At 39.4% G+C, this 23,946-nt stretch overlaps 1 protein-coding gene across 13 annotated transcripts in view; it reads right to left on the bottom strand.

Annotated features, from left to right (window-relative positions):
* MAK (male germ cell associated kinase) overlaps positions 1-23,946 on the bottom strand; it is a 57,851-nt gene that overhangs the window by 22,139 nt on the left and 11,766 nt on the right. For all 13 annotated transcript variants that reach the window (XM_066377023.1, XM_066377031.1, XM_066377028.1 and 10 more), the window contains 4 exons: positions 20,861-20,993; positions 9,997-10,168; positions 8,653-8,820; positions 4,559-4,870 (listed from right to left, as the gene is read on the bottom strand). In XM_066377023.1, the coding sequence (XP_066233120.1) occupies positions 4,559-4,870; positions 8,653-8,820; positions 9,997-10,168; positions 20,861-20,993 (785 nt within the window). The remainder of the gene's footprint in view (positions 1-4,558; positions 4,871-8,652; positions 8,821-9,996; positions 10,169-20,860; positions 20,994-23,946) is intronic.

A 23,946-nucleotide genomic window follows, 5' to 3' on the forward strand; every position in this document is an offset into this window, starting at 1 on the left:
ACAGGGCCAGACAGACAGGAAGGGAGAGAGATGTGGCTTTTTAATAGGAATGTGCCAATCTGCTCCAGGAGAAAAGGGCAGACTAAGTTTACAGGAGGAGCAGGTGGTTTGTGCTGAAGCTGTGGAGGACAACGTTGCAAAGACAGACTGAAGCTACATCATGTAGGGCCTTCAGTGTCAGTCTAAGAAACTACAGCTATTCTATGGGCAATGAAGAACAAGGAACGTGTTTGAGCTACAAAAAAAAAAAAAGTGATGACAGAGGCAGCGTGCTGGAAAGGTCAGGCTTCAAATAGGAGGCCTTTTTGGACTTTGTTTATCTGAACAGAAGTCAAAGGAGAGCATGGCAGACTCTGCTAGTTGCCCACCTGCTAGCCATTCTCCCTTTCTTCCTAGTAATATTTTGTTTGGTGCAGCAATACGCCGTTACAATTCCAGAATCCCAGCCTCCTTTCAGCTACATGTAGCCATGTGGCATGATCCAGCTAGGGAGTCGTAAGTATAAATCTCTTGGCAGGGACTTGCAGGAGACATATTTTTAGACCTTGCTTGCATGTGCCAGTGTCTTTTACTCTTCCCCTTCTAGAAGGCAGATGCAATCCCACAGAAGCAGTGATCATCTTATGTGCACAGGAATAAAAGCTGCTTGCTGCTAAGGGTGTTAGAGCAGGCAGACAGAAACAGTCTGGTTCATTTCACAAGTAGAGTCAGCCCTGCCTTGCCCATCACCCGACTTCTTATGAGACAAAAAAACAACCCCTTATTGTTTAAGCCACAGCGGTCAGGTTTCTGTCGTAAGTCATACATGTAATTCTAGCGGACACAGAGAAAGGCCAGGACATTAAAAGTTTGAACCCAATCATCTCAGAATAGTTCTTTTAATAAAAATAAGAATGAGGAAAAAGACCTGGAAGATTATGAGTTGGTTTTATTCAAATTTACATGGGGTGGTTTTGAGACATGTAAATTGAAAAACCCAAAAGGCAATAAAAGGAAATTTAGAAGCCAGGTCATCAGACAGCTGTGTTGAGAGCAAGAAGATGCTTAAAGAAGGGCTGTGCTTGAAGCTGGCGAGGTCACAGTGATGGATGATGACAGAAAGTGTTATTTGCCAAATTCTATTACACTGTTGTTGTTTTTTCAGGGACCATGAGCTCCAGACTAAGGAGAATAAAAAAATTTAAAGCCCCAGATGAGTAGAGTTAATCAAAAGTTATGCTTAGCTAAGTCCAAGACTCTTATTTTGGTTGAATTGTATTTTAGGGAGCTGATGCTATATGCCGCTAAACAATGTCAGTAACACCAAGTAGTCTTGTATGCCTGAGAACACTGGAAAGGGGCAAATATAAGTAATTTTTATAAAGGGTCTTTCATGCTGTCAACGAAATAACAAAAGGACAACAAAGGTGGGTCAGTACTTTTATGGACTGAATGTTAATGCCCCCCAAACTTATTTGTTGCTTATATGTCCCCCCAAATTTATACTCCATTGTGATAGTATTTGGAGATGGGGCCTTTAGGATGTAATTGGGTATTATATGAGGCCATGAGCTTGGGGCCCTCATAAGGGGATTAGTAAAGAGACTTTGGAGAGCTTGCTTTCCTTCTCTGCCATGTAAAGGCAAAGCAAGAAGGTGCTGTCTACAAACTGGGAAGAGGGCTCTTACCAGGAATCAGATTGGTTAGCACCTCGATAGTGAACTTCCTAGCCTCCAGAACTGTGAGACAATAAAATTCTGTTGTTTAAGCCACCTGGTCTATGATATTTTTTTATGGCAGCCCTAGCAGACAAGACAAGTACTTAATTCAATAATCTAACCAAGAGCCCTGGTTAATGGAGCAGTGTCAATCTAGAGAAAGGTCCGAGTGGCCTGTCTAAGGGCTCATTGCTCATCATGAGGGTACAGGAGAAAAAAAGACAAATGAACAACTAAATGACTCCATAGCTGGTGACAAACTGGCAGAGGATTAAACTCAGAAGATGAAATTAATTTTAAAAATACTTATTAGAAATTTGAGAGATAAAAGTAGGTCTTGCAATATTTTGAATCCTAGAGATTAAATACACAAACAAAGGTACATAATAGGGGATTTAGCAGAGGAATTTGTGTAAAACAGACTTAGGCATTTTGACAAAATGCTCAATCCCAACTCTGGAACTTATTAGCTATCTAAAAATTTAGAGCTAGGTTATCAGCTACTTTAACTTAGCAAATGCATACTGGGGGCCTGGCAAAGTGCATGGCATGTAGTCACTACTCAGCAAATACCAACTTCCTTTCCTTCCCTCTCAGTATAAGTCAACATTTGATGTGCCTTCCAATAAAAATAAAAATAAAAACAGAAACAGAAACAATCCTCGGTGGCACAAGTGAAATGGTTCTGGAATATGGGAGGTGATTCATCCTATTTTTCACTCCCTGCCTGCTGTCTGCCTCTAGATCTGGCAGCCTCATTCTAAGTGGGAAGCAGGATGGTGAGAGGACCCAACAGTTCCTTCCTACACAGGAACCAAGGGTCACTTGGTCACCGGTAAACAATGTCACATGTGGGGCACATGAGGAAACGGAGGATGTTCCCCTAGAGAAAAGGGCAGATGATACAAAGGGCTATTTTCAAATATCTGAAAAGCTGCCTTTCTATAATAGTGATTGACTTTTATTTATTTTACTTATTTATTTTTTTGGTGACAGAGACAGAGGGAAACAGAGAGAGGGACTGATAGGGACAAACAGGAAGGGAGAGAGATGAGATGCATCAATTCTTCATTGCAGCTCCTTAGTTGTTCATTGATTGCTTTCTCATGTGTGCCTTGACCAGGGTGGCTGCAGCAGAGCAAGTGACCCCTTGCTCAAGCCAGCGACCCTGGGCTCAAACCAGCAACCTTGGGCTTCAAGCCAGCGACCTTTGGGCTCAAGCCAGCGACCATAGAGTCACGTCTACGATCCCACACTCAAGCTAGTGACCCCGCGCTCTAGCCGGCAACCTCAGGGTTTTGAACCTGAGTCGTCTGCATCCCAGTCTGACGTTTTATTCATTGTGCCCTGCCTAGTCAGTCAGACTAGTGAATAACTTTTGTTAAAAGCTACAGAAGGCCCTGGCCGGTTGGCTCAGTGGTAGAGTGTCGGCCTGGCGTGCAGAAGTCCCAGGTTCGATTCCCAGCCAGGGCACACAGGAGAAGCGCCCATCTGCTTTTCCACCCCTCCCCCTCTCCTTCCTCTCTGTCTCTCTCTTCCCCTCCCGCAGCCGAGGCTCTATTGGAGCAGAGATGGCCCGGGCGCTAGGGATGGCTCCTTGGCCTCTGCCTCAGGCGCTGGAGTGGCTCTGGTCGCAACAGAGCGACGCCCCGGAGGGGCAGAGCATCGCCCCCTGGTGGGCAGAGTGTCGCCCCCTGGTGGGCGTGCCGGGTGGATCCCGGTCGGGCGCATGCGGGTGTCTGTCTGACTGTCTCTCCCCGTTTCCAGGTTCAGAAAAATACAAAAAAAAAAAAAAAAAAGCTACAGAAGACCAGATTTTAGCGCAGTATAAAAAAGAAGCTTCTAATAGAAAGTGTGGATTCCTCAAGACCCTAGAGATTGTTCAAAAATAGTGTGGACAGTTACTCATCCAGTATTTGAGATATTTGTTGAGCATGTACCGTGTGCCAGGCCCCATTCTGGGTTCTGGGTGTATACTGATAAACACAACAGACAAATATCCTTGACTTCATGGAGCTTACATTCTAGTAGGAAGGGCCAAATAATAGACAATACACACAAGAAACAAGTGATTAATAATATGTGAAATATACCTGCTCAAAAACATTAGGGGATATTTCAAAATGAATATGAAGTGATAAGAAAAAGCAGCATTTAATTTTTTTTTATTAAACAAGAACATCAGAAAAGCAAAGAAGTCAAAGAAAGTTGTTTGATTATGCAAATGAGATGCAAAACTAACTTTTATTTCATTGGTGAAAGTGCACTATACAAAAGGCTGAAAGTACTGGAGTATCTGCACGTTCCCTGATCCCCTAATTTTTGTGAGCAGTAATAGAATATGTTCGCTCTACTGGTGACATGTCAGGTCAGCAGGGCTGGATAAGCAATTAGACAGTGTTCTTTAAGCTCTTTCAATTCTAAAACGCCCACAGTGCAAATGCATTTGAGAGTATAGTGTACATCCTGAGAAGATAAAATATATGGCATCTGACAAGCTCTCTGAACTGAACAAAAGTGGGAAGAGGAAGTTTGATATTATTCCTGACACTTAAAACATTCTGTTAATGTTTATTAACATTTAAAAACAGTATAAAATTACTATTAAAATCCTTATCAGCTCTTTTGTCCCAGATTTATTTCAGTTCTGAGTTCTGTCATATACAAGTAACTGTTAAAGTCCCCAGCATGCAAACTTTATTATGTTTATTCCGAGTTTTTCTTTTTAGAATTTTAAGTTATCTCATGTCAAGTTCCTGACAGGGGAATCAGAGGCTATGACATAGAATAATCTTTTATGTCTTCCCAGATATTTTTAGGAATGCCTAGAAACAAAGTTGTAATTGAACTAGGCTACTTACGGCTGGCATGTTTTTGATGATACTTGGAAATGGTGTTTGAAGCGGTTTCTGTTGGCTCTGCTGCTTCGGCACTTGCTGTACACCCATGTTCTGCGGCAGCTGGATGGGCTGCAATGGCTGGTGGCTGTGTTTGGGCTGGGGTTGTCCGGCAGTCTGATCATTTACCTCTGGCAGAGGCTTAGGTTCTAGATCAATTAAAGGTGGCTTTGATTCTAGCGGTTGCACCTGTTTATTTAAAGACTGTTTCGATTTCAGATGATGTGAGGAGGGGCCTAATACTTGACCAACTTGAAAATATGGATGTTTCAATGCCTATAAAAAGCAGTGAAATAATAAATAGAAAATAGCTTCATCTAAATTTATTGTACCTGAACTACTGTTTGACACTGGGCTAAGCATATATCACTAGCCTAGATAAGGTTAAAAGATTTAGAGAGCACCCAGTTTCTCTCATGTGGTGACTTTAAAAAGATAACCAGGAAAAAATGATTTAAAGAAATAAATTTCTCAAGGGAAATAAAGTATGTATTAGTAGGAAGAATGTAAAACTTACTTGTAATTTTAACATCCAGGCAAAGCAACTATTCATTTTAAGATTTTTTTATGAAAACAAAATCTAGCTTATAAGCATTGGCTAAATTTGTGTGCAATCCAAACTAAAATGCTGGATACTGATAATGGTTTAGGGTCTTTCCAAAGGCATTAAGAAATTAGTGAAGAAAACCTTCTACATAGTTTATTTAAAATGATTTACTATAATGTTATGTCAAATTCAGGGATACTCTTAGCCCAAGTATAACAACATACCTACTAGCAATAAAAAAAATTTTAAGAAAGATTATAAATGCATACATGTTAATTAATAGATCAATACACTGGCAAAGAGAAGATATTTATGGGAAGAAAATATAAACACATTAATAGACGTGATCACTGTTTGGGTTTTAACCAGACCAGTTACCAAGTTGCTGCTACTGCATGTGACTGGAGTGGGGGCCCTGTGACTGTTGTGAAGTAGCCTAGAGCAGTGGTTCTCAGCTGGTCATGATTTTGTCCCTTGGGGGATATTTTTTATTGTTATGACTTGGGGAGTAGGAAATACTACTGCATCTAGGTATGTTGCCAGGAATGCTGCCAGGAACCCTACAGTGGCCAAAACAGTCCTCACAACAAAGAATATCTGGTCAAAACTGCCAGTGATGCCTGAATGAAGGAGGGACGTGCCCAGTTCTGCCGAGTTTATGTTTGGGTGGGGAGATATGGGCTTCCTTCAGATAGCCAGGCCCTGTTTTCCTGCACCTTCTTCCCTGTGTGAGAAGAACCCTGACCCACAGTTAACTTCTCTGGTGTGTAAGGGAAAGAGGCAGCTCTGTATCCTATAACTTAACCCCTCTCTAACTATAGTAGTTCTCTCTATACTTGCCCTAAAAAGTAGGGCTATGAAACAGTGAACAAGAAAAAAGGTTAAGGGTAGGGAGGTATGTTTTGGCACAGGTGAAAAGAGTCATTAAGATGTCCCCTACCACAACTGACATATCTGTTAATTAGACGAGATCGGGCGCGTTCAGGGTGGTATGGTCATAGACATATGTGTTAATTATACTGACGTTGCTAAGTAGAACGTAACAAATATAGACAATTTAAATACATCAATACCTAAGGCACAGAAGGCACTCAAGTTCTGAATTAATTAAGTCACATTACAGAGTATGTCAATATTTCTAAATTAATGGTGCATATTTTGGAGCTAGAAACTTCAAGCATCACTTCATTTGTTCATTGATTGCTTCTCATGACAGGGGGAGAGAGAGCTCCAGCTGACCCAATGACGCCTTGCTCAAGCTAGCGACCTTGGCGTTTTCAACCTGGATCCTCAGCGTCCCAGGTTGACATTCTATCCACTGTGCCACCACCTACCTGGTCAGGTGGAGCTAAAAATTAAATGAATATGTTTTGTAATTTCAAAGCTTCATCTTTAACAACTTTTTGTCTTTCAGATACCAGCTACCATCCTTCAAAGAATCTTAAAAATATATTTAGTTTTTCCTGTTAATTAAGGGAATATTTGATCATTGCCTAGATTCAGGTATGTATAGAAAGTTGTTAAGAAGGAATTACAACCATCTCTAATGCCAACTCACATTTGGATGTTATTCTGAGCAGTATTTTTTTTGTTATATAATGTATATTTTTAAAATAAAATCATATTACACATCTAATATAGCTTACACTTACACTTGAGCTTGAGAATTTTCTAAAATGGTTACTTTATTTTTAAAATTTCATTTTTAATAGTGGGATAATAGTCCATATTAGGGATATATATATATATATGTTAAATGTTCCCTTGAAAACAATTAGATTTACTCTTCCAATGGACAGTTTTTAATTCGCTTGGAATAACTAAGGAAATCTTTACCTAACTTTCTGATTGTTTTTTAAGGTTTTTTATATATGTTGAAAAACTTCTTTCCATTAGTATTAGAAAACTAGCCTTGAAACTATTTTCATCTTTTTGCTTATTTGATAGGTAAAAAAAATAGTATTTCATTTTCTTTTTTTAAATGTAATTTTTAGAGAGGAGAATGGGGAGGGCAGAGAAAGAGAGAGAAACATCAATTTGTTGTCCCACTTATTCAAGCTGTCATTTGTTACCTCCTGTATGTGTCCTGACTGGGGATCGAACCTGTGTCCTCGGCATGTTGGAACTAGCTACCTGACCAGGGCTAACAGTATTTCATTTTCATTTGCAGTATGACAGTGAGCAAGGGCTATTTAAAAGGTTTTTGGTAATTTTATTTTCTTTTTATGTGATTTTTTCCCCCATGTCTCATGCCTATTTTTTAAGATAAATTTTACAGAATTTTATTATGTTTTTATTACAAAAGTAATAAATTTTTAGAAACATTAGAAAGTATACTGTTGTTTTTATTAAAAGTAATTATATTTGAATGTTAAGATTTTTATATAAGAGGATATTTATTTTTATAATCGTTTTCTGAGTTTTCCCTTTGTGTTTTCTTCTGTTCCTTTCATACCCATCTTTTTCTAACCTTGAGATCAAATATTCACCCATACTTTCTTTAGTTCATAATAGTTTAGTAACCACTCTCAAAAAATTTAAACCACTGATTTACTTGTAAAGTATGGTAAAAAGTAAAACAAACTTACTTTACCCCCAAGAGTTAACTAATTGTTCCAGTAATATTCACTGAACTTTTCCCCGCCCTCCAATTTGTGATGCCATGTTTGCCATATACTGATGTACAGCCTTTGAAACTGAGCTATCTGTCCATTCGAATGCTAGGACCTTCACTGTTGTTGTTACAATCACTTTACAGACCACTATATATTTGACAGGGCAAGCTGTCTGCCCCTACCACCATCTTCCAGTTACTTATTTTTGTTCAAACCTGTCTTGACTATTTTTTCCCATTTGTTCTTCCTGATGACCTTTAGAAAACATTTTTCTCAAGTTAAATTTTTAAAAAGCCAAATAATTTTTTGGTAATTTTAATACTAAATTTATATTTAGAGGTAATAAGAATACAATAATCTTAATGTGACATTTTAATGTAAGCCTTTTTAAATTAAAGCCCATGTTTTTAATTTAAAACCATGGTAACCATGAGACTTGAGGTATAATATCAGCTGTGGTCACAAAGGAGCTGAAGATGAGTGTCAGGTGCTGCCCTCTGTGGGAGAGTGAGCAAGAATCCACCTCTAAGAAAAGCATGGCAAAGTCAACTATATTTGGTCTCACTGGAGAAATACCTTTTAACTATAATGACAAGTTTCTTCCTAACTATCCTGTCACAGGCATGTGTTTTTATCTTTACAGATTTATTCCTTTTAGCTTCAACTTCATAGAGCTGTTCATTTGAACCACAAAACACATAAAATCACTGGTGTGACTATTTTTAAAATTTCCCAAGGTGCCCAGACATTAATTAATTATATACACTGGCTGCCTTAAGGCTTAACTCTCTTGGTAAACCCTGGTTGAGAATAGACTTGTCTGTGCAAATGAAAATATCCCAGATGTTATAAATCCTCAAAACTTAACAAACATAAAATAGGGAGATTCATTTTACCTGGCTTGCTGTTGGTCGTTTTTTTGGATCCCAATTCAACATTTCAGTCATAAGCTGAATAGCTTCATTACTGGCATTGGGGATAAGAGTTTTTAAGTTTATAGGAACACACTGAGGAAAACGAAAATTCATTGAGGATGCAAGCTGGTAGCCTTCTGGCCAGTCACTCTGTTTAGTACAAGTGGGGGGAGAGCAAGAAGAAAACTGTAATCAATTTAAAAACATAGTAATAATATACAAATCACTCTCATGAAAAACATTAATGCTGATTTATATAAATAAATGTGAGAATGAAATATGAGGCCATATAAACAATTCAGTGCTACAAATAGTATAGAAAGAACATTGAACTGAGAAAAATAATGAGAAAGCACTTCTCTAAATTTCAAAATATTAAACTTTTGTCTAGTATTTGGATGATGATAATGATACCCAAAGGTGACTATCAACACATAAGGACACCTGCTTTATAAATAGCCTGATTATGACAGAGATCCTCACTAAATGTTATACATTGTATCCAATGTTAAAAATTACACATAGCTGGGAAATGACAATTATCTTAAAGCTTTAATAGCTACTGTTAAACCAAAAGGCACATACTAATTTAATTAGAATGTAATTGTATATACTTAAACTTATCAAGTACATCCCAGAAAGTAAGACCTAGATAAATGAAATAGTTAATTGAAAAGTATTCAAGAAATCAAATGTCCTTGGCAGAGGTATAAAAAGGAAACAAGAAAAGGATAAGAGAAAGTAAGACTGAGGACACCGGGGTCAAGAGTTGATGCCAGTGGACATTCATAGATCAAGTAGGAAAGAGTCTAAGTAAGTATGTCTATGTAGCTGTCAGTTGGTCAACAACCCCAAGTTAAGGTTGGCTCAGCAATAAGAGCATCAGCCTGGCACGTGGAAGTCCTGGGTTCAATTCCCAGTCAGGGTTCACAGGAGAAGTGACCATTTGCTTCTCCACCCCTCTCCCTTCCACCCTCTCTTCCTTTCCCACAGCCATGGCTCCAGTAGTTTGAGCAAGTTGGCCCCAGGCGCTGAGAATGGCTCCACAGCCTTGCCTCAGGTGCTAAAATAGCTCAGTTGCTGAGCAACAAGGCAGTGTTTCTGGATGGGCAGAGCATTGCCCGGTAGGGGGCTTGCCAGGTGGATCCCAGTTGGGGTGCATGAAGGAGTCTGTCTCTCTGCTTCCCCACCTCTCAATAATAATAAAAAAAGAATTATATGAAAATTAACCATTTAATCATAAACTTATTTGAAAATGAAAATATCAGATAGCCAGGCAAATTTATCAATAACTCAAAGTTATAACTTAAGGACAAGAGTACTTACTTTTTGGGGGGTACCTAAAACTTGGCAAATTTTAAAGATTTCATCAACCTCACTTGTCCCTGGGAAAAGTGGTCTTAATGTATACAGTTCAGCCATTATACTGCCAACAGCCCACACATCAATAGGAGAGCTATAAACCGAAGATCTTAATAAAACTTCAGGAGCACGATACCTATGAAAATAAAATACAAAACAAAATGAAAAAGACTATTTTGATTATGATTTATTTATTTATTTATTTATTTTTATTAAGTGAGAGGCAAAGGCAGAGGCATGCATCCAATTGGGATCCACCTGGCAATCCCCCTATTGGGTGATCCTCTGCCAGCTGGAACTGTTGCTCTGTTGCTCAGCAACCCAGCTATTTTAGTGCCTGAAGTGAGGACATGGAGCCATCCTCAGTGCTCGGGGCCAACTTGCTCAAACCATTTCAGCCACGGCTGCAGGAGGAGAAGACAGAGAGAGAGAGAGAGAGAAAGGGGAGGGATGGAGAAGCAGATGGTCTCTTCTGTGTAGCCTTACTTGGAATTGAACCTGGGACTTTTACATGCTAGGCTGACACTCTAATGCTTAGCTAGCTGGCAAGGGCCTTCGTTGTGGTTTTGAGGATGCAGTACCAGTAGGAATCTGCTCTGTTTGGTCAAGCATTTTTTTTTCTTCTTAGGTGAGAGGAAGGGAGATAGTCTTGACTCTTTTATACACCCACAGGAACTCATGTTTGCTCTATTTTAAAAACATCCTATACTTCTTACCACCTCCAAACACTATATCCAAATCACTATCATTTCCTGCAGAATTAGTAGAACAGCTTCTTACCTGGTCTCCCTGATGCTGCTCTTCCTACTCTAAAATCTGTTTTCAACAAAACAACAAGAGTAATACTTTTAAAACATGTCAGATCATGTCACACCTCTTCCCAAAACCCTGTAAGGGCTCCCCATCTGCTCAGATTAAAAAGCCATTATGATCCTTTCTGGGGAACCTCTCTGGCCCCATCCTATGGATATTGGGCCCAGCTGAGAATTAAGCAGCCTTGGCCAGGACCAGAGGAATAAACAGATTCAGGGAGTGACAATGACTCAGTTGTATGGCTTTGAAGCCAGACCTAGTCCTCCCACCTTCCTGAGAGTATGGCTGATGCTTCACCCTTGCAGGAGATTCAGTAGGAACTGTCCAGGCTGTGGGCAGACCAAATCTCTGGGTTTCAGAGGCCCTACACACCTCTGACTCCTAGTGGCCACACCCTACTGAGGTCTGAGAAAAATTCAGGACACCTGGGGTTCTGGAGTGGGAGCCACATCCACCACTTTCCTGACACCCACAGGAGAGAGTATTAGCCCCAGCCTCTCTACTCCACTAGAAGATTTTTTTTCAGGGACAAAATAGAAACAGAGTCAGGGTCACAGGAAACAGAAGGACAGCTGTCAGAGGGAAGGGGGAAGAGGGGATGAGATCAAAGGTGAAGGGATTAGCCAAATTATATATACATAACACATAGATACAGACAACAGGGTAGCAATAGTCAGAGGGAAAGTGGATAGAGTACAGGTAGGAGGAAGGGAGAGGAAGGGGAAGAAATGAGGCTGGAGGGAGACCTTGCATTGGCAAGGTGGGGGCACAATGTGGTGTGCAGATAGTGTTGTATTAGTGGAACACTTGAAACCACATCAACACAATAAATTCAAAAATAAAGGGGTTAAAAAAAAGCCATTACAGCCTGACCAGGCAGTGGCGCAGTGGATAGAGCATAGAAGGGAGGATCCAGGTTCGAGACCCCGAGGTCACCAGCTTGAGTGCGGGCTCATCTGGTTTGAGCAAAAGCTTACCAGCTTGGACCCAAGGTTGCTGGCTCGAGCAAGGGGTTACTTGGTCTGCTGAAGGCCCGCAGTCAAGGCACATATGAGAAAGCAATCAATGAACAACTAAGGTGTCGCAATGAAAAACTGATGATTGATGCTTCTCATCTCTCTCCGTTCCTGTCTGTCTGTCCCTGTCTATCCCTCTCTCTGACTCTATCTCTGTCCCTGTAAAAAAAAAAAAAAAAAAAAGCCACCACAATTCTTTCAATGACCTATGTGATCTGGATCTGGCTGCTCCTAAACATTCTGACCTCATCTCCTACTACCACTGCCCTCCTCATCATTCTGCACCCTGCATGGTGCTCTTGTGTCTTTATCCTCAGCATTTTTTCTCCCAGAAAAGCTCCTGTTTTCCCAGGCATATCCTCTTAGCTCTTCTCAGCAAGACACTATATTTACAATAGCAACATTCTCTTTTCTGCCCTTATCTACTCTAACTCCCTGTCCGCTTCCATATTTAATTTTCTCCATAAGAATGTATTGCCATCTGATATACAAATAATCTTTTTTTTACTGGAGCATAATATACATAAAGAAAAATGCATATATCATAAGAGTCTGATGACTTTACACAAACAAAACACACCTATGGACCCAGCCGATTAAGAAACTACATGTTATTGGCCCTGGCCAGTTGGCTCAGTAGTACAGCGTTGGCCTGGCATGTGGATATCCTAGGTTTGATTCCTGGTCAGGGCACACAGGAGAAGCACCCATCTGATTCTCCACCCCCCCCCCCCTCAGTTGGCCCTGGGTCCTGAGGATAGCTCCAAGTTCTCCACCTCAGGTGCTAAGAAGAGCTTGGTTGTTGAGCAATGGAGCGATGCCCCAGATGGGCAGAGTATCACCCCTCAGTGGGCTTTCCAGGTGGATCCCAGTCAGGGCACATGTGGCAGTCTGTCTCTCTGCCTCCCCTCCTCTCGCTGAATAAACACAAAAATATTGGTACTGGGTTCATCCCTCATCCTGGTCCCTGCAATGTGGGGACTGGTCAGTCAGGTGCGCCCCTTGCCCAAAAGGGCGAGGCAGCCCGTGAAAAGTTGGCTGAGACAATGCAGATGTTTTCACTGCCTCTAGGCACACAGCCCCCAACACTGCTGATCCACAGCTTCCAGGGTACATCTTTTCTGTTGAAAAAACCAGGACAGACTGAGATGGTGATGGAGTAGGTGGACATTCCAACTCCCATCTCCCAGAATCAAGTGGATTACAACTTAATTTTAAGAACAATCATCTTGAAAAACCAACTTTGGACTAAACTAAGAGGACTCTATAATCAAGGATCACTGAAGAAGGCACACTGAGACTGGTAGGAAGAGCAGAGACATGGAAAGGGCCAACCTGCTCTCAGGAGCAAGTGGCGGCCCGGAGGGACTCTCACAGTGGGGTGGGTTTCCAGGAGAGTTGTGGGCCCTCAGCCCCAGGACTGGAGCCCAAGCCTAGAGCCTCAGATACTAAAAGAGGCATACAGACAGTATTTAGCTGAGAAAAGAGCTAGGATACTGTTTGTGAGAGACAGGACTCGCAGACCCAGGCTCTATCTTAAAGGGCTCACGCAGAAAACCTCAGTCACAGGCACTTACCCGGGGCTCTGGGACAGGGGAAAGCTGAGAGGCCTAGAGTTGTGAGAAGATAGTGTAATCTCGGCAGTACAGGGACACTGTGGGGGACAGACACCCTAACCCCTGTGCTGAGTCACTCCCCAAATCTAAAATGACCATTTTTCCTGAGAGCAGCAACACCAGCAAAGAGAAGCAATTACCCCACCCACTGAAAGATCTCCTGCTCCAGTCAGAGCAAAGAGTCATTTAGAAAGAGGGGCACTTCAGGGACACAGGTTTTGAGTGCTGAAGTCTGAGCTACACTGCCCCCCCCCACGCCTGCGGAGACGAGGGTCGAGGTCGCCCAAGCATGTGCACTCCCTTGGTAGCAGAGGTTGAGGTGGCCTGAGCACGTGCAGACCCACCCACAGCAGCAGAGGCCGGGGCATCCCGGACACCCACAGCAGCAGGCGAGAGGACAGACCACACCTTGGGAACACAGAGGCCACACTCACTGGATGCCTGTGGCCACACCCTTCTGAGGGCTGAAAAGGAAGGGAAAAAAAAGTCTAGATAGAATTACAGCTGAGGCTAAGGGGCAAGCCATACCCAATACTGTTCCTAATCCCTGAATTACTGTGCTGAGCCCAACAAGTAGCCAGTAATAAGTGATGGCAGAAAGCAGGTCTCAGGGGAACTTGAACTTTTAGGCCAAGAGTAGATAAAAGCTAGTCTAGGAGTGCAACAGATATTTACAATGGCACCTGGGCCCAGCAGAGGCAGTCATAAATTCTTGATTGCCTTTAGCTCCAAGAAGATTGCTAAGGGCCAGTCATAGGCAGTGAACCCCACTGGTCTGCACCAGGTTCTGGCCAGGGAGGTCCAGGGCTGGCACATTCAGTGGCCAGATATGAAGAGCATCAGTTCAGGACCTAACAACCCTAGTCAGAATGATATTTTAAGGACGGGCTCCTCACACCTGACCCAGCTAAGGCACAGAAAACACAGACACAAATAGCAAAAAAAAACCCCAAACAGTGGCAGCAGACAAGTAGCCCACAGCGAATTAAAAACAACAGCTAAGGCCAACCCAAGAAGATTTAAAAACAACACAATTGGAAACTGGAGGTGGACAACACCAACCCTAGAATCAGCTAGTTTCACAAACAGCACACCTAAAGGAGGAGTCTAAACACAGACAAAATGGGAAGACAGAGAAATGCAGTCCAAATGAATCAACAAGAGAAATCCCCAGAAAAAGAACTGAATGAAATGGAAGTAACCAAATTACCAGATGCATAGTTTAAAATAATGATTGTATGGATGCTCAAAAATCTTAGAGCAACAATGAATGGACATAATGAGCACCTAAATAAAGAGAAAGCAAGCATCAGAAAGGACACTGAAATCATAAGAAAGAACCAGTCAGAAATGACAAATACAATATCAGAAATGAAGACTACACTAGAAAGAATTAAGAGCAGGATAGATGAAGCAGAGGATTGAATCAGCAATTTAGAGGAAAAGATAAAAGAAAGCACAGAAGCAGAGCAGCAAAAAAGGCTCAAAAAGTCTGAGGAAACTCTAAGAGAGCTCTGTGACAACATGGAGGGAAAAAACATCCACATCATAGGGGTTCCTGAAGTAGAAGAGAAAGAACAAGGGATAGAGAACCTGATTAAAAAAATCATAGCTGAAAACTTCCATAAGTTGATAAAAGAAAAAGTCACACAAGTTCAAGAAGCACAGAGAATCACACTAAAGAGGAACCCAAAGAGGCTTACACCAAGATGCATCATAATTAAAATACCAAAAATGAAATAAAGAAAGAATACTAAAAGCTGCAAAAGAGAAAAGCAGTCAATTACCTACAGAGAAGCCCCCATAAGGATGACATCCGACTTTTCAACAGAAACACTAGAGGCTGGAAGGGAATGGCAGGAAATAGTCAAAGTAATGCAAAACAAGAGCCTCACCAAGACTTCTTTATCCAGCAAGTCTATCATTTAAAATTGATGGAGAAACAAAAAGATTCCCAGACAAAAAAAAACAAACAACTCAAGGAACTCATTATAACCAAACCAATAAGAAATGTTAAGGAGCCCGCTGTAAACAGAACAAAGGGGAAAAAAAATCTAGAAAAAGAGGAATGTAGATTTAAAGAATAAAATGGCAATTAATAACTACATATCAATAATAACCTTAAATGTTAATAGATTAAATGCTCCAATCAAGAGACATAGAGTAGCTGCATGGGTAAGAAAAAAGGACCCATACATATGCTGTCTACAAGAGACCCACCTCAAAACAAAAGATACACATAGACTGAAAGTGAAGAAATGGAAAAAAATATTCCATGCAAATGGAAATGAAGAAAAAGCTGGGGTAGCAATACTTATATTAGACAAAATAGACTTTAAAACAAAGGCTATAGTAAGGGAAAAAGAAGGTCACTGCATAATGATAAAGGGGGTAATCCAACAGCAAGATATAAATACCTATGTGCCTAATATAGAAGCACCTAAATATATAAAATAGATTTTGATGGACATAAAGGACAAGATCAACAGCAATACTATAATTGTAGGGGATTTTAATACCCCACTAACATCAATGGATAGATCCTCAAGAAAGAAAATTAACAAAGAAACAGCGGCCTTAAAGGACACACTAGATCAATTGGATTTAATAGATATCTTCAGAACCTTTCACCCTAAAGCAGCAGAATATATATTCTTTTCAAGTGCTCTAGGATAGACCACATGTTAGGACACAAATTGAGTCCAATAAATTTAAGAAGACTGAAATCATATCAAGCATCTTCTCTCATCACAATGGCATGAAACTAGAAATCAACTAAAATAGAAAAAGTGAAAAACATTCAAACACTTGGAGACTAAACAGCATGTTATTAAATAACAAATGGGTTAACAATGAGATCAAAGAAGAAATAAAAAAAAATTTCCTTGAAACAAATGAAAATGAACATACAACAACTCAAAATTTATGGGACATAGCAAAAGCAGTCCTGAGAGGGAAGTTAGTAGCATTGCAGGCATACCTTAAGAAGCAAGAAAAAGCTCAAGCAAACAACTTAACTCTGCATCTAAAAGAACTAGAAAAAGAACACTAAATAAAGCCCAGAGGAAGTAGAAGGAAGGGAATAATAAAAGATAAGAGTGGAAATAAATGACATAGAGGCTAAAAAACAATACAAAAGATCAATGAAACCAAGAGCTGGTTCTTTGAAAAGGTAAATAAGATTGATAAACCTTTAACTAGACTCACTAAGAAAAAAAGAGGACTCAAATAAATAAAATTTGAGCCTGACCTGTGGTGGCGCAGTGGATAAAGTGTCAACCTGGAAATGCTGAGGTTGCCGGTTTGAAACCCTGGGCTTGCCTGGTCAAGGCATGTATGGGAGTTGATGCTTCCAGCTCCTCCCCCCTTCTCTCTCTCTGTCTCTTCCTCTCCTCTCTAAAATGAACAAATAAAAAATAAATAAATAAATAAATAAATAAATAAATAAATAAATAAAATTTGAAATGAGAGTGGAGAAGTAACAATTGACATAGCAGGAATACAAAGGATTGTAAGAAAATACTATAAAGAACTGAATGCTAAAAAATTAGACAACCTAGGTGAACTGGACAAATTCCTTGCAACATATAATCTTCCAAAAATCAATCTGGAAGAATCAGAAAACCTAAACAGACTGATTTCAACAAATGAGATTGAAACAGTTATCAAAAAACTCCCAACAAACAAAAGTCCTGTGCCAGATGGCTTCACAGGCAAATTTTACCAAATATTCAAAAAAGAACTAACTCTTATCCTTCTCAAGTTATTTCAAAATATTCAAGAGGAAGAAAAACTTTCAAGCTCCTTTTATGAGGCAAGCATAACCCTCATTCCAAAACCCGGCAAAGACACTACACAGAAAGAAAACTACAGGCCAATATCCCTGATGAATTTATATGCTAAAATTCTCAATGAAATATTAGCAAACTGGATCCAGCAATACATGAAAAAAATCATACATCATGATCAAGTGGAATTTATTCTGAGGAGGCAAGGCTGGTACAATATTTGCAAATCAATCAATGTGATTCATCACATAAATAAAAGGTAGGAGAAAAATCACATGATAATATCAATAGACACAGAAAGAGCATTTGATAAAATCCAGCACACATTTATGACCAAAACTCTCAGCAAAGTGGGAATACAGGGAACATACCTCAACATGATAAAGGTCATCTATGACAAACCCATAGCCAACATCATACTCAATGGACAAAAATTAAAAGCAATCCCTTTAAGATCAGGAAGAAGGCAGGGGTGCCCCCTTTCACCACTCTTATTCAACATAGTTCTTGAAGTCCTAGCCACAGCAATCAGACAAGAAGAAAAATAAAGAGCATCCAAATTGGAAAAGAAGAAGTAAAACTATCATTATTTGCTGACGATATCATACTGTACATCAGAAATCCTAAAGTTACAGTCAAAAAACTACTGGACCTGATAAAAGAATTCAGCAAGATGTCAGAATATAAAATTAATACATAGAAATCAGAGGTATTTTTATACATGAACAATGAACTGTCAGAAAGAGAAATTAAGGAAACAATCCCCTTCATTATAGCAACAACAACAAAAAAAGTATGTAGGAGTAAATTTAACCAAGGAGGTTAAAGACTTGTACTTGGAAAATTATAAAACATTGATAAAAGAAACCAAGGAAGATACAAAGAAGTGGAAGCATATACCATGTTCATGGATAGGAAGAATAAACATCATCATTAAAATGTCTACATTACCCAAAGAAATCTATAAATTCAATGCAATACTAATTAAAATACCAATGACATACTTCAAAGATATAGAACAAATATTCCAAAAATTTATATGAAACCAAAAAAGAACATGAATAGCCTCAACAATCTTGAAAAAGAAGAATAAAGTGGGTGATATCACACTTCCTGATATCAAGTTATACTACAAGGCCATTGTACTCAAAACAGCTTGGTACTGGCATAAGAACAGGCATGCAGATCAATGTAAGAAGATACAATGGAGTAAAGACAGTCTCTTTAACAAATGGTGCTAGGAAAACTGGACAGGTACTTGCAAAAAAAATGAAACTAGACCATCAACTTACACCATACACAAAAATAAATTCAAAATGGAAAAAAGATTTAAATATAAGTCATGAAACCATAATTATCTTGGAAGAAAACATAAGCAGTAAGCTCTCTGACATCTCTCGCAGCAATATATTTGCTGATTTATCTCCATGGGCAAGTTAAATAAGGGACAGGATGAACAAATGGGACTATATCAAACTAAAAAGCTTTTGCACAGCTAAAGACAATATGAATAGAATAAAAAGAGAAACCACACAATGGGAGAACATAATCACCAATACGTCTGATAAGGGGTTAATAACCAAAATTTATACTTGTAAAACTCAACACCAGGAAGATAAACAATCCAATCAAAAATGGGCAAAAGCAATAAACAGACACTTCTCCAAAGAGGACATACAGATGGCCAATAGACAGATGAAAAGATGTTCAACATCACTAATCATGAGAGAAATGCAAATTAAAACCACAATGAGATACCACCTCACATACATCAGTCAGAATGGCACTCATTAACAAAACAACACATAATAAGTGCTGGCGAGGATGTGGAGAAAGGGGAACCCTCCTGCACTGCTGGTGGGAATGCAGACTGGAGCAGCCACTGTGGAAAACAGTATGGAGATTACTCAAAAAATTAAAAATGGATCTGCCTTTTGACCCACTTATTTCACTTTTAGGAATATATCCTAAGAATACCAAATCACAGATTCAAAAGAAGAAATGCACCTCCATGTTTGTGGAAGCATTGTTTACAATAGCCAAGATCTGGAAACAGCCCAAGTGTCCTTCAGGGGACGAGTGGATTAAAAAGCTGTGGTACATATATACTATGGAATACTATGCAGTCGTGATAAAGAAGGAAATCTTACCTTTTGCGACAACATGAATGGACCTGGACTATTATTCTAAGTGAAATAAGCCAGGCAGAGAAAGAAAAATATCATATGACCTCACTCATTTGAGGAATCCAATGAACAATATGAACTGAGGAACAGAATAGAGACAGAGGTGGAATCAAAGGGACCAGAGGGAAAGCGGTCAGAGAAAAAGGGGATGAGAGGATGGGATCAGAGAAAAGAAAGAGATTAGTGAAATTATATACACATAACACAGTGTTATAGAGAGCAGGACAGCAAATCCTGGAGGGAAGGGGGAGGGCTTTGGGAGGTAGGGGCAAAGTGGGTATCAAGGGGAACATGGCAGTGGGGTGGGGGGAAATATATTCGGCGGGACACTTGACTCTATGTAAACACAATAAACTAAAATCAATTAAAAAAAATTTTGTTTTGAGCACATCCTATTTCCCAGGCACTGTGATAGGGCAGGGGAATATACTGATAAATAAGACAGATGCTCTCCCTAGGTATATGTCCCACCCAAGCTTTGAATTCATCAGGAAAAATATCATAATCATCAAATCAAAAAGCTGCATGGAACCCAGGGCTTAGTTAGTTGAAACTTTTACACAAATAAGGAAACTGAGGCCCAAAATGTCATATAAGTGAAACCGGCTATGTTCTTGGCCTCTCTGTTTTTGCAAGTATTTACAGGTTCTTTTTAAATTCTCAGATTGTATGCCATTAACACATGTAGCTATTAATTCATTTCAAAAATACTCTTTATAGATTTTCAATATTCCTATGCATTTCTGGAAATAAAACAGAAAATCAAGTGAAAATAAACCCCCCCACCATGTTATCTGCATCGCAGAAAGTTCCTCTCCTGCACTCTTCCAGTCACTACTACCCCTCACCCTTCATAACTGCTACCCTGGCTTTTAACAGCATAGATTATTGTCTTATGCAGGTATAGGCTTTTCATTTTCATTGCTGTAAAGCAGCATTTTGTTTCGTGAACATATCATGCCACACTGGTTATGGACATTTGGGTAGTTTCCAGTTTGGGACTATTATATGTTTTCTGATGAATACATGTTATGTCTTTCTGTTAGAAATTCATATTTGTAACTTGTTTGTGTATTGGTTGTTGCTACAAGTAGCATGCAGCAGTTTTTTTTCTGTTTAGTTCACTTCTGTGTTCCCAGTGCCTAAGAAAATATCTGGCACATAGTAGGTGTTCAATAAATATTTGTTGAATAAATGAAGGATTGAAATTAAAGGAAAACAAAAACCTTTTTCTTTTTCTTATTTCATAAATTAGTCTGAACCAACCCTTTTCCTCCAAAGAATACAAAGTCATTTCTATGCTTTCTTTTTAATACTCTACATGGAACCTCCAGAATAATATGTAACAGTTCATTGGAGGAAAACTTCACCAGACATATGCCTCTGAAGAGTTGCATAAAACTACTCACCATCGTGTAGCTACATAATCAGTGTATGGTGGCTGTGACCTTAATTCTCTTGCAAGTCCAAAATCAGCAATTTTCACAAGTTCTGGACCCATACAAAGCAGGTTTTCTGGTTTCATATCCCTATGAAAAAAACCTGGTGATATAGAGAAGAAAAAGAATAAATTATCATGTTTAAACATATTTGACTTATACACAAAATAGAACTAAGCCTCTCTGTTATAACTATGTAAATTTAGGAAAAAAAATAAACCATTTTTATTGCCTAAAAATTGACAGGAGATAGACTGCTTTCAAAATAATTTTTATTTATTTATTTTTTAATTCAGTGAGAGGAAGGGAGGCAGTGAAACAGATTCCTGCATGTGCCCCAGTGGGGATCCACCTGGCAAGCCCAGTAGGGGGGCGATGCTGTGCCCATCTGAGCATTGCTCTGTTGCTCAGCAACTGAGCTCTTCTTAGAGCCTAAGGTAGAGGCCATGGGACCATCTCGCTTCAATTGAGCCATGGCTACAGAAGGAGAAGAGAGAGAGAGAGAGAAAGAGAGAGAGAGAGAGAGAGAAGTGAGAGGGGGAGGGGTGGAGAAGCAGGTGGGCACTTTTCCTGTGTGCCCTGACCAGTAATAAAACCCAGGACATCCACCCGTCAGGCTGACGCTCTACCACTGAGTCAACCAGTTAGAGCCTGCTTTCAAAATAATTTGGCAAGAAAGTTCACATAGCATATGTGGACATTAAAAATAACATGCATTTCTATTTGTGAATCTAATAATTTCAGGCACTGGGCTAGATATTGCCATATTACGATAATCTCCGTTAATTTACAAAACTACTTTAAGAAGATATTATGATCAGGCCCAGAGAGAAGTAGCCTAATTAAAGCTGGATGAGGGCTAATTAGGGTATGTCAACACAGCTATCGCATTTAAAACAAGATTCTCTGAGTATAAGCACTTATTTGAAAAGTCTATTAAACAAAAATGGAGCTCCATACATTTTAACTAATTTCTTCATTTAAAATTATGTTAACAGCTCAGTTCTCCCCTGGTAGCTGCTTCATTGAAAAATTCAATAAGTATAATGCTTATTTACCAATTAATATGTAAAATAAGTGGTTAGTTATGGAAACTACAAGGCAGTCCAATGAAGATGAGGCAGAAAAACCAGGAGGAAGAAAACCATGAAAGCTGTCCTTGCAGACTCCTATGTGAGATCTAAAGCACACTGCTGGTGCACAGATGGCTCATATTCCAACTGACCTGCAGGGTGGAAATAAAGACCAACCCTGGCTATCAGTTGCAGTGACCATCGTGAGAGGGTTTTCATGTAGCTCTGGGCTATGAAGACTGTCTAAGCCTAAACTCTCTTAATTCCTTCAGAGCCAATGTGGGCCCCACACTTGTGACATCTACAACAGTTCTGAACTTAGTTTATTTGGTACTTCTTATTCTTCTTCAAAATAGCTCTTAGGATCCATTTCCAACACCTTCCAAGAGAAATACATTGCACTTTTATATATAAGCACAGGAATGGGAACATGTGTGATGATAAAATGACATTAATCCACAAAATCTTAGAATTAAACCAATGATATTTTTGTCCAGTTGAGATTTTCTCCATCCTCACTAATATAAATATATTGGGAGATTGGACCTATTTTAACTAACTAATATATATATATATATATATATATATATATATATATATATATAATTTTTTTTTTTTTTTGCTTATTTTTGTGGGGAGTTTTTGTATTTTTTCTGAAGTGAGAAGAAGTAGGGAGGCAGAGAGACTCCCACATGTGCCTGACCGGGATCCACCTGGCATGCCCACCAGGGGGCGATGCCCTGCCCATCTGGGGCGTTGCTCCATTGCAACCGGAGCCATTCTAGCACCTGAGATGGAGGCCATGGAGCCGTCCTCAGCAACTGGGCCGACTTTGCTCCAATAGAACCTTGGCTGTAGGAGGGGAAGAGAGAGATAGAGAGAAAGGAGAGGGGGAAGGGTGAAGAAGCAGATGGATGCTTCTTCTGTGTGCTCTGGCTGGGAATCAAACCCAGGACTTCCACACACTGGGCCGATGCTCTACTACTGAGCCAACCTGCCAGGGCTTAACTAAAATATTAGTCTAGTTTTTTGATAGCTATTTTTAAAATGTTTCCTCAAAATATTACATTGGGGATGCTTATCAATTACAGCAAAAATAAACTTTTGTTAAGATGTGTATTGTTCTTAGTGTCTGGTTTCCCAAATCATTGAGTAGTCCATTATGTATCTCACACTAGATTATCTATGTTATTTATTTTCAGCAGAAAATTTTAAATCCCATGCTAACTTCCTTCAATTCTTTGTGCTCTGAAGTTGCTGATAGTTGATATATATCTAAGGAAATGGAAACAATTTTATTACTAGCCTGAAATTTATCAATTAAACACAAAGCTCTTCCCAAAAATCAAATAATTCATAAGGATTTTGATTTTCCACATTACACTTACTTCATTAGCATAAAGTAACTCAGGCAAATATCCAGGGTTACCATGCTGACCAAAATTTCAATGACATGACATATTCACCCAGTTCTATTATATATTTTGGGCTGAAGGTCAGGAATCTATCATGAACAATTAAAATAGCATACATTTTTTATTTTCATGGAATTAATAAAGAACTTTTACCAATGGATGATAGTATGTTACCATGGTTTTAGACTTTTAAAAACCTTAATAGTTTATGTGACAAAAAACTGGCAATTCAGTTTTGTCTTAAAATGCTTCTATGGAATTCTGGATAGCATTGTTAGAAATAAATTATTTCCCGCAGCAGTTACAGGAGAAAAGAAAATATAAAATATGGGATGAAGCATGAAAGGAGACTAATGATGTGTTTTGAATGCCTATGTTCAGAATTCAGCAAAGGTATAACAGAAATTTTTCTAATGTTTTTAAATTGATCTTAGAGAGAAAGAGGGATAGAGATGGAGAGGGAAGGAGAGAGGGAGAGGGAGAGGGAGAGGGAGAAGGGAGGCAGAGGGAGGGAGGAGGGAGGGAGGGAGGGAGGGAGGGAGGGAGAAAGATGGAGGGAGAAAGTAAA

Source organism: Saccopteryx leptura, chromosome 3, assembly GCF_036850995.1.
Source record: "Saccopteryx leptura isolate mSacLep1 chromosome 3, mSacLep1_pri_phased_curated, whole genome shotgun sequence".
NCBI lineage: Eukaryota > Metazoa > Chordata > Mammalia > Chiroptera > Emballonuridae > Saccopteryx > Saccopteryx leptura.